At 35.1% G+C, this 17,757-nt stretch overlaps 2 protein-coding genes across 4 annotated transcripts; one reads left to right on the forward strand and one right to left on the reverse strand.

Moving 5' to 3' along the window:
• Positions 1-6,117: 6,117 nt before the first annotated feature.
• Positions 6,118-11,479, forward strand: ILL6 (IAA-amino acid hydrolase ILR1-like 6). Its single transcript, XM_007019033.3, has 5 exons — positions 6,118-6,716; positions 7,492-7,617; positions 10,219-10,533; positions 10,626-10,754; positions 10,869-11,479. The coding sequence occupies exons 1-5, from the start codon at positions 6,207-6,209 to the stop codon at positions 11,232-11,234; spliced, it is 1,446 nt and encodes a 481-aa protein (XP_007019095.1). The 5' UTR covers positions 6,118-6,206; the 3' UTR covers positions 11,235-11,479.
• Positions 11,480-12,044: 565 nt separating this feature from the next.
• LOC18592358 (delta-aminolevulinic acid dehydratase 1, chloroplastic-like) lies at positions 12,045-17,047 on the reverse strand. 3 transcript variants are annotated; one of them, XM_007019035.3, is made up of 13 exons: positions 16,924-17,047; positions 16,226-16,552; positions 15,722-15,833; positions 15,398-15,471; positions 15,076-15,144; positions 14,918-15,001; positions 14,737-14,806; positions 14,328-14,383; positions 13,653-13,774; positions 13,312-13,383; positions 13,134-13,215; positions 12,970-13,047; positions 12,045-12,465 (listed from the first exon to the last, which is right to left on the reverse strand). In XM_007019035.3, the coding sequence occupies exons 2-13, from the start codon at positions 16,529-16,531 to the stop codon at positions 12,298-12,300; spliced, it is 1,293 nt and encodes a 430-aa protein (XP_007019097.3). In that variant the 5' UTR covers positions 16,532-16,552; positions 16,924-17,047; the 3' UTR covers positions 12,045-12,297. The 3 variants fall into 3 exon arrangements, with proteins under 3 accessions (XP_007019097.3, XP_017981375.2, XP_007019098.3); XM_018125886.2 differs by lacking the exon at positions 16,924-17,047 and adding an exon at positions 16,807-16,909; XM_007019036.3 differs by lacking the exon at positions 16,924-17,047 and adding an exon at positions 16,748-16,889.
• Between the last annotated feature and the right edge of the window lie 710 nt (positions 17,048-17,757).

A 17,757-nucleotide genomic window follows, 5' to 3' on the forward strand; every position in this document is an offset into this window, starting at 1 on the left:
CCCGTCCTAGACACTATTCGTTAAATACCCGTTTAAAAGAAATTTAAAATAATTTTTTATGTATATTTTTACTGAAAATTAAATTAATAAATTAAAGCTATTTTATTCAAAATAAATTAAAGTTTAAATCATATTTACAACAAAAAATGATTTTTAGTAAGCATAGCATTTATAAGAAATTTATAAACAAAAAAAATACATACAAAACTAAAATTTTAATATTGAAAATTATTATTTATAATCAACTTCAGCTAGTGGATATTCTAAGACCACTTTCCAAATTTGACGATAAAGTACTCTAAGCTTATTTAATTTGATTGGATAATGCGGGGTATCTGACTATAAAGTACCAATTGACATCTCTATATAATTCTTTATTAATAAATATAAGAGCAAAACAGTACATAATGAGAACAAAATAATTACAAACAAATTGCAATATATATATATACCAACAATCTAATTAATCACCACCAACAACTTATGTTGACAGAGAACATCATCCTTGAGAACTTCATTAGTTAATTCATTTATAGCTCGGAGAATGTATTGTATTTTTCAACTGTTCAATTAGATTTTAAAGATTTAATGTGCAAGATAAAATTTTTCAATCTCCAAAAGACACCCAGTCAAGTTAATTGTATTTAATGAATCACTTTCAATCAATAAACGGTGAAAATTAACCTACTTAGTGATAAAGATAACGAAAATCTCTCTAATAACAATGAGTTTGGCAATGATTGAATTAGCATAGTCAATGAATTTAGAAAAAAAATGAGTTTGATATAACCAACCTCATTGTGAAGCACTATGCAAATTCACATATCCATTGTGTTACCCTTCGATGAATCGTCAAAGTTGAACTTGAAATTATAAGGAGTACATTTCCACACAACAACATTTTTGAACTTCAACAACATAATACGACAATTTTGTATAATTGTATCATCAACATATTGTAAATAGACCTGATAATTTTGGACACGACACGTTAACACGATATGAGAAAATACGGGTTAAACAGGTTTTGGGTTTACCCTTAACGTGTTTCATATCTAATCGTGTCTGACACATTAAGACACGAAAATTTTCGTGTCTTAACGTATCAGACACGACAAACACGTTTAAATATGTTTACTTAATCGTGTTATCGTGTTTAAACTTGTATATGTGTTTAAACATGTATACATAACACGTTTATTAACCTATTAAACATTAATAGTTAAAGACTATTTTAACCTTATATAAATAATTTTTAATAATTATTTGATGTGTATTTAACTTTATATATGATAATGAATTTTATGTATGTTATTTATATTAAATTTTATTATATTTGATGTTATTATTATTATTATTTTGTTATAATTATTTTTATAATTATAGATTTTAAATTTAAATAATACAATTATATTTAATTATAAATATTTTTATTTAATCATGTTAAACGTGTTAATCGTGTTAAACGTATAATTAATCTTATCGTGTCGTATATTGACACGTTTAATAAACGTGTAAAACGTGTTAATCGTGTCGTGTCGTGTTACACGTGTATTAAACGTATACGTGTACGTGTTTTAAATTTAAGATACGAATACTAAACATGTCGTGTTCGTATTTAGCCTTAACGTGTTTCGTGTCTAAACGTGTCTGACACGTTTAAGACACGAAAACACGAATTGCCAGGTTTAATTGTAAGTGGGATATACCACAAAACCATCATATCCAACATTCACTCCTTTCATAATCCTATTGATATGGGTTTATTCTTGAGAACAGTAAAAGTCTCCACAACTAAATTGAACAAAAATGGAAACAAAGGACAACCTCATCTAAGACCTCTTTTCATTTTAAATTGTCTAGTAGGAGAACCATTAATAAGCACTAAGACAAATGTTGAGACTAAACATGTCCTAAACCATCCACATCATTTCTTTCCAAATATCATCTTAGACATAACTGACTCAAGAAAATCCCATCTACACTGTCATTAATTTGTTCTTTTCAAAATCAACTTCAAAAATTAAACCTCCCAACTTGTGTTTTCTTATACAATCAATAACCTTATTAGCACCAAGGAAACAATCCATAATCTATGTAACCTTGATTTATAATTATGGAAAATGCTTTAATTTAAAGATATAGTTAAAGGGTTATATGCGAATTGAATTTTTGATAATGTAATTTTATATGTAATCCTCCATTACTGATAATGATCCTACATTGCTGATGATTTGCCTAAATTTTCCCTTCTCTCACTCTTTACTTAATTAATTTTTCCACCCAAAGTATATATTTATCTACCTTTGCAATCATTCCCAATAATCAAAATAACATCCTTTTTTTCCCACAACTCTTTCTCCTCTCGTTTTGTACCCTAGCTTCACAGTTCTATCTCTAATTGTTGTGAAGGTTGATGGGTAAGAAAAAAGGTGATCAATTGTTTGCATTAGTATACAAGCAAATTCAATACTTTTAAAGAATTAAAATCTTTAATTGTTGGGAAAGAGAGGATGGATATTCTCTTTTTTCTTTATTAATTGGAGAATTATTGTCGAGTCTAACACCTTGTCGATCATTTAAAATAGTGGGTACGATTTGGTAGATCTAGACATGTTTCGCTACATGCCCTATTTGAGTGATCTCAAATGTTTTTTGACCTCGATTTTTTTCAGGATGTGGTTTCCATTTTTGACAAGCTGGGGTCAATAACTTTATTTTATATAATCTCACTTAATCTATGGTTACGACTTTGTGAGATATCTTATGTTGAAACCATGCCTATGCCTTATATTTGTGGACTAAATTTCAATCTTTTTAACATCTCTTTTATTTTGAAAAGATTATAGTCATGGAATGGTTTTGTATTAAAAAAGTAAACTATTGCTGAATAAATCCAATCTCTCTTTCCCGTTCAGCATACCTTTTTATTTTTCTTTATGAGAATAAATTCCAAATTTAGTATAAAACCAACCCAATCTGGCCCATACTCACCTTTACTCCCATCCCAAGCATATTACCTATGACAGAGATATAGTATAATATTAAAAAAAAAAAAAGAAATTAAAATATTAGTGAAACATGAACTTTTCTTATGAGAAACAAGAAAATGTTTCAGATGCACTAAACATTAATTGGCGGTGCCAGCTGTTTTTCTATCCATCCTTCTGATTTCGAAGTATTTGGCAACCCTAAGTTTTAAGCCATATCTCATTTTGGAATTATGATCAAATGAATTGATATAATATACATATCCCAACGACCCCCCGTGACAGTTCCTTCACCTACCATACAAATTTGCATAATTCAAAAAATATAAATAATAGTATATAGTACAGAAGTTCTTTCTTGTGGTCCAAAAACTAAGACATCCAGTTGAACATGTGCGTTAATTGAGCTTTATCTTGTAAAACTTGACAAGGGAAAAACAAAAAGAGAAAGTGCAAGGAAGTTACTGCTGTTGAGTTTGTTTAGAAGCATTGACTACATGGGCCAAAAGCGTCTCCAACTCCAACTGGTATACCTCAAAATCTTGGCATTTTTTTCATGTGATCTCGAAAGTGGTCCGGCTGGATATGACTTTTCCATGTTTATATGTAGTTTGGGATTTTAAAAGTAACAACAAATGCTCCCATCTATCTATCTATTCTTACAAAACCAACGCTGCTACTATGTGGACTGCGTGGGTTTGTGAGTCAGCTTGCAGCATATTATTCAAAATTGGAAAATGTATACCCATGTGATCACTAATTTGATGGGACGAAAACTAGCAATCCTTTTGCTTTAGGCAACGTCTGTTACGAATATAGCGTGCGACTTGCTTATTTTTTTGAAAAGCGTTTTTATTAGCACAAGAGCCATTATACCACCTGTTGTCTCTGTGCTGTTTGCTAAGAGACTCCCTTAATTCAGCAATTTTTTTGTATTTATGGATTTGATAGGCAAAAAGGGAAGGATGGGTTTCGACCTATATTAGTTCGAAGATCACTCTTTAAGAAAGGTAAAAATGATCAAACGTGTAGTAGATTTGAGAGGTTAATGAAGCCATAGGTAGCTATAATCATTGAGGAAAAAAAATTAGAAAATTGGAAAAAGAGAATTGGAGGTGTAATTAAAAAATAATTAAAAGATTGTGAAGAAGACAAGTTGACATATCTGGCATTTTGTGACCATGTGAAAAGTACAAGCATTGGAGATATTGGAGAAGTGTCAATCTTGGATGGACTGTCCACCGTCCCACCGTCAACATACCCCTCTGCAATATCATCCGCAACCATACTTCCTTGGTTAAAGAATATAAGAAAAAAAATTCTCTTCGTCAGTTCACATTAACTTAACTGGCGCAACTGTTTTCGGACAATGGCTTGCAATTAAAGCAGGCGCCGCAGCCATGTCTGTGGTGGAGCACTGGCTGCTAAGCAACATATATCTTACCATGACTGTGCCAAAGTCTCAAACAACAATTCAAACCAATTATTGATCAACTAAACAAACCCACACATGAATCAGACGGCCATGACTAAGTTCAGTCCACCTCAAGGAACTGTACACAAAATTGTAGTATGAAGATTTTTCTTTGAGTATATTAGTCATGAGTGATAAGCCTCCAAAAAAGAGTCAGAATCCTGAGTCATACGAACATTAACAATGCTATCAAGAATGTGACATGGAAACCTAATTTCAAATGGTTTGAAATGTGTCGCCATCATCCAAAAACATCATCTCATATCATATAATTCAACATGGTATTTCATAAATATTCTTGATACATCGTATTAAAACATTTTATCCCTGTTTGATTAAATAGGTGGGTAGATAAATATAAAAGCATAACAGTGAAACTCTTAACGTTATGTGCGTGCTTAGACTGTGACTGGTTTGTGCCAATCAAATCGGTTTGTCATCTCAGGTGTAATGTACAGTGTCTAAATTAATGAGGGTTTCTTTTGGTTTGAAGTGCTTTAATTGCATAGGTTTCCTCCATCTCATCCAGTCTTTGAGTAAAATTTATCCTAAACAAATATCATCTTCGAGGGGGCTACCTTTAGGGTGACATGGAAGTTGAGATCATGAATATGACACAAACACTACTTTCATCCACGAGCCTCTTGAGTCCAAATCTACCCTCTCCTCTCCAACCCAATTTTATCAACAACTTAAAATTTTTGAGCCTCTATGTTACTAGGAAAATTTGTACACCAGATTACATCTTTTAGTTTACTTAATTAATTTGTTTATGAAGGATTTGCTATTTGATTTATAATTCATTTGTTAACTTTTGCAACTCACGTTTATTGCATGATAAATAATAATTTATGTAAAACACAAAAATACAGAATTATTATTTAATAACTAAAGTTCAAGGTTCGAAATTAAATTTCTCGATTTCGCTTTAGATTCTGAATTAGGTACCAAATATTTTTTTTCTTTTAAATAGATGAAGAAAATATTGATATCTCATGCTTAAGTACTTATTAACGTCATGAAGATGACCCAATTATTGATAATTGGGGGGAATCAAAGAGTCATAAATCATGCTTTTTCTTTCTGTAAATATTTACAATACTTTCCAAATGCATAATAATTTACAGTATGAAATCTTTATCTTATCTTATATTAATTTGAACAAAATCAAAGATGAAATCCAAATAAATAAATTCTCAATACCTAATGCTTGTCATGTCACACCCAAATATTAAGAAACCAAACAAGAGAGAAAGCAACAAGTTGTGCAAATTGATCGTTCAATAATTTTTTTACGGATTACACCACGGGCTTCCCACTTGAAAATCGTTAAACATACTTTTCAAAACATTAATCATTCTTTAAGCATCTATATTTTTAAATTTAATTAAGTAAGTAAAAGATTAAAAATTAAATGTGTTTGTCAAGGGAAATCAGCATCAAAGGCAGAGTGCCAATCCGTCTCATCGAAAACCGCTACCCCAAAGTGGTGGACCCAACAACTGCTGCGTTTCGACGCCTTAATCAACCAAACTCTTCAATCACTGCTCTTTTCTTTTCCTTACACCCATATTCGCCCACGTGACTAATTCCCTGTCCTTATCACCACGTGCTTCAATGCTCTCTCTCCTCTCTCTTTCTTCCTCTCATCTCTTTTTTTTTTCCCTTCAAAAAAACCAGCTCTTCTTCTCTCCATTTTTCACCCTCTCGCTTAATTTCTTTCTTTGTGTTTCTCTCCAAACATGAATTCTCCAAAACCATGTGTTTTAATCTTAATCTTGATCTTTACACCCTTATTTGCTAATAATTTTCTTGTTTATGTTAACTCTATAACTTCTTCTTCGTCGTCGTCGGATGATGAATATGCCACTAATTTTTTCGACGCTATAACTTCCATCAATTCAAGGGCTTCTTTGAAGTCCGGTAGGAACCAAACGTCGTCGTCCTCGTCTGCTACAAGCGGTCCTTCCAGCTGCAAGGTATGGGACGTGGCCTGCTCCGAGGCTGTGTTGGGCGTGGCCCGGAAGCCCGAGAACGTTGAATGGATTAAAGGGTTGAGGAGGAAGATACATGAGAACCCGGAGCTTGCGTTCGAAGAGTATGAAACGAGTAAACTGGTTTGTGCCGAGTTAGACCGGATGGATATTGAATATAGGTACCCTTTGGCGAAAACGGGTATTCGGGCTTGGATTGGGACCGGAGGCCCGCCCTTTGTTGCCATCCGAGCTGACATGGATGCTCTTCCTATACAGGTATAGCTAGGTTCTTTTTTTTATTTTAATTTTTTCACGACTGTAGCTGTTTTTTTGTTATATATTTTTAAACTATATGAACACACACATATATACATACATATATATATATATATAATATACGTATACATATGTATGTACATGTTTATATGTGCATATGTATGGTACTAGGTAGCTGCCAATTTTGTGGGTAAGAAGAAAATGGGGTAGGGGGTTCATGGACATTATATTTGATTTGTTGACGATGCTTTGGACTTGAAAGTTCGGAAATGTTGAGGGTTTCGTTTTGTTACTAAGTTGGGGTCAACTACTTCGGATGGGCATTTAAAGGAGTGGAAATGGATGATGAAATTAATGTTTTGAAATCAAGATAAGAATAGTAGGGTTTTTTATTGAGAAAAAGAAAAATTGATATATATATTTTGTATTGATTTGAGGATTTTTATGTCAGATAACTGAATTTAATGTCGTAGGTTTCAGAATATTCGATTTTATTTAAGATATGGATAAAATGACAGACAAAGAATATAACAAAAGTGTACTTACAGTTAAATTTGACAAATCATAAAATATTCAATTCTCAAAATCAAAGTTGTCTTAACGTAACGATAAGAGATCTGAAATCAATTCGATCTCGTACTTTTGGAATTTTTGACCTTGGGACTATCATTAGATTAAAATTTTAATTACCAAAAGTTACTTTGCTTTTTGAGGTTGCATAGAATATTATGGCGTGGTTGATTTTTTTCACTTATGGTGGGGTAAATGATTTTAGGAAGCTGTAGAATGGGAGCATAAAAGCAAAGTCCCCGGAAAAATGCATGCTTGTGGGCACGATGCACATGTGGCCATGCTCGTGGGTGCTGCCAAAATATTGAAGAATCGAGAACACCTTTTGAAGGTTTGCATTTTTTTACTCCACATCTCTGTAAAATTACCCCTACTCTCATCTAGCATACTTTATGAAAGTTTTCTTAATAGTAAATATCCTCCCATACATACATATATGCAATGGATGCATTGTAAATGTGCAATTTAGGCAGTAATCGTGTTGGTTTAGATCTTGTTTCGTGCAGTTCCATGTCAATGAGTGTAGCTGTAAAGATAGGGTAACTACTTTAGGCAAGAAATACAACTTTTGTTGGTGGGGAAATGCTGCATTTTATCAAGGGATTCATTTTGTGTGGACGGTATTGCTTCTCAGAGAGTGAAAGGATGTGGCTTTCCCTAACGCCCTTTGTGTAGCTATAAATATCTATAAATGGCCTGTATAGCTTTCTGCTTTGCTGAATTTGGAAAGAGTTGGACTATGACACATGTGTTGCGGCTCTTTAATTTTCTTTGTGGTCGTTCAACGCCATTGTCATGGCGCTGATTCACATTTCTTCTGTTTCCCTTGGCGATTCTGACTTACCTGTTTCTACATTTTATGCCAACAAATTCAAAGCTGGATTTATTTATTTACTTTTTAATCTATTCCCTCAAGCATGATTTTTCACATCCACACGCACAAAAGGAAATTTATCCCTTTTCACGTGTCCACTACCCTTCATATAAAGCCAGATTTCTTCACATACACATAAAGGTGGACTGTCTTCTTGCTAAATGAACTGGGTTGGCCGTTGGGGATTGTCCTGCATTTTGAGTTTAAACGAATGAAGACTTATCCATACTGTTAATCTAGATTTGCATTTGTGGTCAAAAGAGTCATAACAACCCAATTAATTTATGCAGTACTCATATCATATTCTTATACGTTCAGTCTGTTCGTGTACCACTCTTTCCTTTGTCCAAGACATGAAAAGATAAACAACCAAGAACCCTGACCCACTGTTTTCAGTAGATGTTGAATTCTTTGGAACTGCTTTTACATGATCCTCCCTATTGCATAATTGACTTGTCTAATAAATGTTTCGCTGCTTAATCTTCTGTTTAACATTTTCATTTTAATCTGTCAATTCTACTTAGTACAAATCTAAACCCTTCGATTCATCACATTGTATGGACATTATTAATTTACAAAAAAGTAAAAAGGGGATGGGATTAGATTCTTTGTTGAGTTTTAGATGTGACCTCGAATCTGTTTCGTTCAGTTATACTATATATCAGATAGTATATATAATATTAACACATCATGGGTTGTTCATTTGCTTGGATTGATGTATGCGGACAAACTATAACTTCACGAAATTGCTCTTTGTATTTTAATAATTGAGTTTGCAATATGTCCCTCTTTTTTCCTACTGAGATAAGAACTTGGACCTCGACACAGTTTGATATTGGCCGAGACTATTCTAGCCACAATATTTTCTCTGGTGGGGAAACCTGTGACCCTTTAGTTTCATCTTTTTGGAACACTAGGCCACTGGGCGAATGTATTTTTCTTTCTATCTCCACAACAGTGACCCTTTAGAGGTTAAGAAAAGGCAGAATAATTTCCCCAAAAATCAAAAGTGATGGAATTGCTACAATATTTGTTACTTGATTAGTACAAATTAATTTCTGTTTACAAACGTGCTTAGGCATATAATGCCTATCACTTTAAAGTCTACGAGACTATAATTTGCTTAGGTGTATGACCCTAGGATTGGAAAAATTGCTTCTATTAGTCCTGTGCGGAAACTCGTGAGTTAAAGAAGAATCTTTTGCATAAAGAAATGAAGAGCTAGAAATTATAGTTATTATTAAAGGGGCTAGGGAGGTTGCTTTTCATCCCAGCTTTATTTGTTGAAAGAATCTTCAGAAACAGAGAGCATCGTTGAAGAAGAATAAATTTCTCCATCACGTTTTGTCGTATGGTAGTAGGAATTTCCTGGAACCATGGTTAGCTTCTTAGGGAAGATAATGTACAAAAGAAACTCGTGGTTATGATATAAGTCCAAAAAATTAGACAAAACTTGGTCGGAATTCAAATATTTTAGGGTCTCTAGACAGCGTAGTAAACCTAATTTGATTGTTCAACAATGTTGAAATTTTGTCGTCATTTATCAAATAAAATCCGTCCTGTATCTTTCAGGTTTTAGCTGGTAATATGTATATAAAAACCTATTATAGTAGAGGGTCAAATGTAGCTTTCTCCAAGGACAAGTTTGATTGGCTCAGAGAAAAAGCTCTTGGAAGGAGACGTAGTACAAAATATATATTTAATGCAGCCATTTGAAATCACATGGGCAACAAAAGCTACTGTCTGCAGGCTTTTTAAACTTTACTTTTGTCTTAGGTTGCAGCTACATGTTTATTTAGGCATGCTGGCTATAAACATCTATGAGAAACTCACTCTAGGCTATGGCTGGAGAAGTGGTCCAATTTATCTAGCTTTCTCTTGTTATAGTTACTCTTTTGCCTTAAAATTGCATTCGATTCTGATGATGTTATTAAAAGAGTAAAGGACTTGCGGGGTTTGGACTTTGAATATGACTTGTCTTCAACAATGGAAAATATAAAAGTATGAGCTTGCAATTACCATATCACCCTGACGAACTAAATGCTTTGGCTGTCTCAGGGAACAGTTATACTGCTCTTTCAGCCAGCTGAGGAAGCGGGAAATGGTGCAAAGCGGATGATTGGAGATGGGGCATTGGAAAACGTAGAGGCCATTTTTGCAGTCCATGTATCTCATGAACACCCCACGGCTATCATTGGCTCTAGGCCTGGTCCTCTACTTGCGGGGTGCGGCTTCTTTAGAGCTGTAATCAGTGGAAGAAAAGGCCTTGCCGGGAACCCTCACCACTCAGTTGACCCCATCTTGGCAGCTTCAGCTGCCGTAATTAGCTTACAGGGGATTGTTTCTCGCGAATCGAATCCATTGGACTCCCAGGTTTGTCTAATGTTTTGCAATTTTTTCTACCTTTTTATCTTTCAGCATTTCATTCCTTTTTCACGTTTCTGAGTTTTAGTCATGCAATGCAGGTCGTGTCTGTCACCTCATTCAATGGAGGCAATAATCTTGATATGATCCCTGACACTGTAGTTATTGGAGGTACCTTCAGGGCTTTCTCCAATGCCAGCTTTTACAACCTGCTTCAAAGAATCGAAGAGGTTTGTCATGGCTCTTAATTTGGATTCTAAATTCTAATCCTAATCCAAGCCTGCTTTTCCCTGAATGGTTTAAATTCGCAACTCACCCTTAAACATGCGTGACATGAAACATAGGTGATCGTGGAACAGGCCAGTGTCTTCAGATGCTCTGCAACGGTTGACTTCTTCGAAAAGGAGTACACCATCTATCCCCCAACCGTGAATGATGACCGTATGTATGAGCATGTAAAGAAGGTGGCTACAGATCTGCTAGGTCCACCGAATTTCAGGGTGGTCCCTCCGATGATGGGTGCCGAGGACTTCTCCTTTTATTCGCAGGTGGTTCCAGCAGCTTTCTACTACATTGGCATAAGGAACGAAACCTTAGGGTCTGTACACACGGGTCACTCGCCATACTTTATGATCGATGAAGATGTTCTTCCTATTGGTGCTGCAGTTCATGCCACCATTGCAGAAAGATACCTCATTGAGCATGGTTAAGTGAGGAGGCTATCTCTGGTTTATCCTTAGAGTGGGAAACTGTGACTCAACTGAGCACGGAATACTAAGAGAATTTGCAACGTGATGTGCTCTCGTAATTTTGGTCCACTTAGGGTGCATGGAAAGGGCAAGATTTTCCACTCTGGCAATGTAGAGAAGTGGGCAGAGGATGCTCTGCTCGTAGAATGTAGTTGTAATTGTAACAATATTGAATGTTTCAAGTAATTGAACCCTGCATTCACCTATTCCGCTGAGACCATTAAGTTGCATTAAAAAGGCCCTACACACCAAATTTTGAATGACAACAGCTGAACATTGCATCACAATTATGAAGATCTTAATATGCATTTCCTCTCACATGGTTTCAGAAACCTAACAAGTTGATCTGCCATGGTTTCACCATTTACCTAGGATACAAGACAGTCTCTCTGTACAGTTGTATATATAGGGTTATATTATAATTCTTGACAGCATCACAGCAGGCGCGATTTAACAGCAATATCCACCAATTGGTCCTTGTTCTTCTGCAAATCTACAATATAATTGTTTCTACTGTGTCCATCTCTCTCCCCCTCACACCAGATCGTTGTAGCTTTTCATTTTCAATAATCCTTTTATTAATGTTTTCATAACCATTAAAAGTAAAATAAGTGATGTTATTGGTATGATCCATGAATTTATTGTATATGCATTCATTGTCAATTTTCAATTAACATTCTGAGTGCCTACACCATACCACCATACCTACACTTCAATCAAGTTTTGCTTCTACAATTACGATCTTCTTTTCGATAAGCATCTAAAATTACATTCACAAGAACAGAACACAGATTCTCTGTCATTCCAAATTTCAATTTCACTTAGATGTGACATACATTGAGGTCATTTTATTTTAAGCTTATAATTTACTTGAGGTTTATGAGGAGCATGGACTCCAAACTGCTAAGTCAAGCATTCTATAACAACTCCCGCTCATTCTAACATCTAGAACTCTCAAATAGAAGATTTAGTACCTCAAGATTTTTGGACAATCAACCAAAGCCCCATGAAAATCATACCAAGCTCACCTCTTCTCACCACATAAACATCTAGCAGCTTGTAGAGCAAAATATGTAAGGATGATGTCAGCACCAGCCCGGCGGAGACACATCAGGGATTCCATCATAACCCTTTCTTCATCAATCATTTTGAGAACTCCACCGGCCTTGATCATTGAGTATTCACCGGAAACCTGGACAACATAAATTTTTTTTAAAATGCAGGAAAGTGAAGATATGCATTTTAGAGGGAAAAGGAAAAAAGAAAGTACATTTTCAGAACAAATTGAGTTTGATTATGTCAGCTAAAAACGCATACTGTGATGCATTATACAAATATACAATTTAGAAAAGATAATAAGAATGTCAAAAAAAAGGTCAGGGCAGGTAAGGGCTTGCCAACTTTTATCTTTTTTTTCGCCATAGACATGTTTTGAAATGCAAATCATGAGTCCCATTCCTTACAATGCTACATAACTGCACACATGTATACACATTTGTGTGTGTGTAACTAGAAGCAGGGAACAATCTTAAAGGTCATCCACCACAATCCCCAACCCCTTTTTATTATTTTTCCAGCTTTAGACTATTCTCATGCTATCCTTTCTTCCTTGATCCTTCATCCTATGAACTGTACACACTTCATATAAGCATGAATCAGGCCTGTAGTTAAAAAGTTAAACTGTTGATGAGAATACCTGGTATGCAGCAATAGGCAAAGGAGATTCATCCCTGAGAAGTCTTATGATATCCAAATAAGGAAGACCGGGTTTCACCTGTGATCCAATTAAAGAGACTTCAGCATGAAGGGAGTTTTGTTATTAACAAGAAGAGCTCAGTTCCTAGAAAAAGCCATACTAACCAAAAGAATATCAGCTCCTTCAGCCTCATCTTCATGAGCCTCAACTAACGCCTCTCTGTAATTTGCCGGGTTCATCTGATACCTTTTGTTTACCATGCCAGATTAACTATCAAATGTGAGCACCAAAAAGTTCACATGACAACACATAATATACCATACAGTGTAAATGAATTCATACGTTTTTTTGTCTCCAAAACGAGGATTGGAGTCCAGTGCTTCTCGAAATGGACCATAAAATGAACTCGCATATCTGTTTTGCCAGAAAAAGGAAAAAAAAAGTCAGAAACAGTGACAACGGATTTCATTAACATATTCCTTTTATTCAAAATGTCCAAAGGCCATAGAATAAGACAACCTAAAATGTCTTATGCAATTTCATCCAGGTGGGGGGAAGAAAAAAAATAATAAAACCTCTGCATGGTTTAACACAGTCATAGGTCTGTTACCATGCTTTAATAAAACCTGCTTTTAGACACTGGAAGGGCTACAGACAGACATATATAGCAATGCAAGGATTACTTTGCAGTATAGGACATAATAGAAACATGGTGAAAGCCTTCAGCATCAAGGGCATCACGAATAGCTCCAACACGACCATCCATCATATCACTGGGACTAACAACATCAGCTCCAGCTCGGGCCTTTTAAGAATGCACCACCAAAAGAATTAAAACATAGTCAACCAAGTCAAAGCTAGCAGAAAAGGGAAAGGACATAGAATAAGCATAAGAGAACTCCAAATCCAATATCTATATAAATTATCACCAAACTCCAAGTAATTCACTGACTAGCCATTTAATGCAGCTGTTGCTTGAAGCAACTGAAACACTATTTGCTCAAACATAAAGTATTAATAAGCACCCGAGCATCTGGCTCATTGGTTGGTGTACAATCCCCCTGCCTTAAAGAACAAGGTTCAAATCCCCCTTCCCCCAATAATAAAAAAAAAAGCGTATTAATAAAACGTTAAGGCATGGATATGCATTAAGAGCCATGGGTGGAAGGGGACAGCAGGAAATCACAAAGGCAAAACAAGAGCACAGAAAATTGTTCCTTGAGATGTCAATGTCCACAACAAACGTACCACAAGAGCAGTAAGTCATCACATACCATTAATACATCCAGAACTCTTATAAAGACATTAGATTTCTGCCTAAGCTTAAAAGTCTAACAGAAAAAATCTACAAAAATTACCTGGGACACAGCTTGCTTACATAATTGATGCACTGTCTCATCATTCATTATGACTCCTACAGGGTAAAGGAAACAGACATAGCAATTAGTACTTCCATGCTTATATCCATGCAGAACTTAGTAACTTAATCTACACACAATTTATCTGAACAAGAAAGAAATTTCTCAACTACACAGGAGTTTTGGTACAGAAAGTATATATCATTCTAAGTTAACTAGTGTTGTGACAAAGCAAACCAAAAAGCAGCTCAGAAAGATGAATGCAACTTTTCTGAGCTATGTTTACATCTTCAATTGAATCCTAGACTAATTAATTAGGCAATCTACATTTTTTTTGTATAACATGTCTTAAATAAGATACTACAATGCCTTTCTTACAACTATAAGTGTATGAACATATCTGTCTTACCATCTTCTCTGACAATACCATCATGCCCATCTGAGGAATATGGATCTAAAGCAACATCTGTATAGATAACCTAATAAACAAAAAAAAAAAATCACCACATTTCAACACATACAGCATCTTAATTTGAATGCCCATCACTCTAAATTAAACACAAATCAGAGGATGAACTACATTGACTTACAAGGTCAGGGTATTTGTCCTTAAGCAGCCGTATTGTTCGAGGCACTAAACCATTGTCATTATAGGCTTCATCACCTGTGGGAGACTAATGTGCGAAAACCAATTACATTACATCAAACATGTGAAACAAAATAGAGATTCTAATGAAAGAATCCAAACCTTCAGAGCATCTGGAACTTTAGGGAAGAGCACAATACTATTAACACCAACATCCCGGGCCTTTGCCACCTGCAACCAATAATGCATACTTCAAAACAACTCCACAATTGACACATAAAATAAGTATGCAAAATGCATATAAGGCATATGTTTATAACTTCAAAAATCAATAGAACATTTGTTATCATACTTGAGCACCAGTATAACTTCAAATAGATAAGTCACTGTAACAACATGATATAATACTTGAGCACCAGTATTGAGGGACAAATGCAAAATGTTATTGTGAAAAAGAACACAGAATCAGAGAGAGCTAAACAACCTCTTCAACAAGTCCATGTCTCCATCCAAGCCTATAACATCCTGGCATAGCTCCAATAGGTGTGTCCTCCTGACCTGCAAGTTTAGGGAACAGAAAACTGTATCAAATTTAGATGTAAGCATATACTGGAAGGTAAGAAAGAGAGAAAATCATCATGATAAGAAATTCAGCAGAAAAGAGAACTTCAAGAATATAATATTCATGTTACAGTTTGAGGGTGCTTATCACAGTCTTTAATGTTATTGCTCCTATTTGACTGTTTAACAAATGAGCTCCATATTTTCACCAAAAAGGAAAAAGACTAATATCCATAGAAAAACCAACCTTCATGAATAAAAAGTGGATATACAAAATTTGCAGGAGATATACTTGTTTCCTGAAATGATGCTCTCAATGCAGGGGACTTGCGGTTACGACGAGGGCGCCTGCTAAGTTGCTAATACAAACAAACACCAAATGAGCAAAGGAAAAAGGAGAGTGCACCAACTGGCCTCAAAACCACAATTATAACTTTAATTACTTCATTTCATTGTCATGAATTGAAAACATGGAGAACAAGCCATTCTTGATTAAATCTCAAGCATACCACAAGTCAAGAAAACCAAACCTGTGAAGTTGGAAACACAAACTAAAACAATCATCCACAAAACATGGCATTCAATAGAGCAAACACTTGCCAATGGCATTCTGAAACTTCTCAGACACAATCAAATTCATTAAAAGTTCAAATCACATAGGCCTTAATTGCATATGCATATAACTAACCAAGCACTATCAAACAAAGGGCAAAAGGTAAATTTCATTATCATTTCATTTTTCAACACTCACAAAAGGTTGAATCACAGGAGTCCCAACAGGAGCAGCTGGCTTCGGTGGCACTGGAGGAGCTTCAGGCGCATTCCCAGCTACAACAGCAGCCTCACATTCTTCAATACTCATTTCAATCTTCTTTACATGTCCATCATGCCTTTCACTTGCCCTCACCACAAAAAGGCGCTGAGAACGTCCGGAGATTGAAGTTCTACCAGAATTGAACCTTAAAGTTGAGGTTGGTCTAAGACCAACATAGTATAGAGTATCAAAACCTTTAACAGAAGGAACCGTACAGGGAGCATTTACAATAGTCGAAGCCATAAGATTAAGTCAACACAATCTCTGCATCATAAAGATGAAACTCTAATCAAAATAACAGCACATTTCAAGTAAAAAGACTGTAAATTTTAGAAGAGTTGAAAGCTTTTTTATACTGATTTTATTCTAATTATCCAAATACTAACAAGCAGCAGATAAAAATCGCCATAGTTTTGTCACTAACTAAAAAAATAAAGAACATAACATTTCAAATCACACCTTGTTTGGTTGCTAAGAAAATGAAGGAAACCGAAAGAAAAAACTGAACATTGAATTACCCTTTTCCTATAATTTTCTTTTTCCTTTCTTAAAAGTTACTCCTTGAGAAACAGAAATGAAATCTAGAGTTTTAACCGGGGAAAAGAACAAAAGGAAATTGGGCATGAAAATCTTACCTTATCTGATGAGAATAGAGAGATAGCCAATAAGAAACAAGAAGAGAAATTGAAAGAGAAAGAATTTATATTGCGAACGCAGACAGAAGATCCCGCACCATCGCCTATGTCTCTCTCTGACCGCTGACAACGACAAAGCCCACCACCACACCAACCATTCTCTTGACTAGGAATTTTTCACAACTCGCTTCCTCGGCCTCCACATTTTTCTTACAAGGCTTGGGCTTTTTCCTTTTTTCTTGTTGGGAATCATCATAACCTTAACTCTTGGATTTGTCCAAATTTCTTGGGCCAAAAATGTTAGGCAGAGTCCCATTCAAGGAAAATATTCACATCCATTTTCTTAAAATTGTGTTTAAATCATTCGTATCGCATTTAATCACAAGGAATGTTACAAATCCGCAGTTGGTTTAATTAACATCTACTCAATTCTTAAAATCCTCCTATGGTGTCGAAATACGAATAGTTATGGATAAGACTTATCATGTCAAAACGTCAGGTTGTTTCTAGAAATCTTTGAACGAAAACCTCAAAATTTCTATTTCTTTCGTAGGTAAAATTGCAGTTAACTCAGTATTGATGGTTGAGGTTTGAAAGAGTAACTCAACCAGCAAAAGATCTAAATATGACAAATCTACAACAATGTTCAGTGCTTTTAACACAAAAGATAATTGGAAAAACATTCGTCGTGAGAGTAACGGGGACACTGACCAAAGGGAGGGGCGAAGTCACCCATAAAAAATATTATTGGGCTACCTTGGTGTGGGACTCTGGATTGAGTGTTTCTTCAAGCCCTATGCCATTCTACTCTTGATATGTTCATCACCAGTCCAA

Source organism: Theobroma cacao, chromosome 8 (assembly GCF_053813885.1).
Source record: "Theobroma cacao isolate CCN51 chromosome 8, ASM5381388v1, whole genome shotgun sequence".
Lineage (NCBI taxonomy): Eukaryota > Viridiplantae > Streptophyta > Magnoliopsida > Malvales > Malvaceae > Theobroma > Theobroma cacao.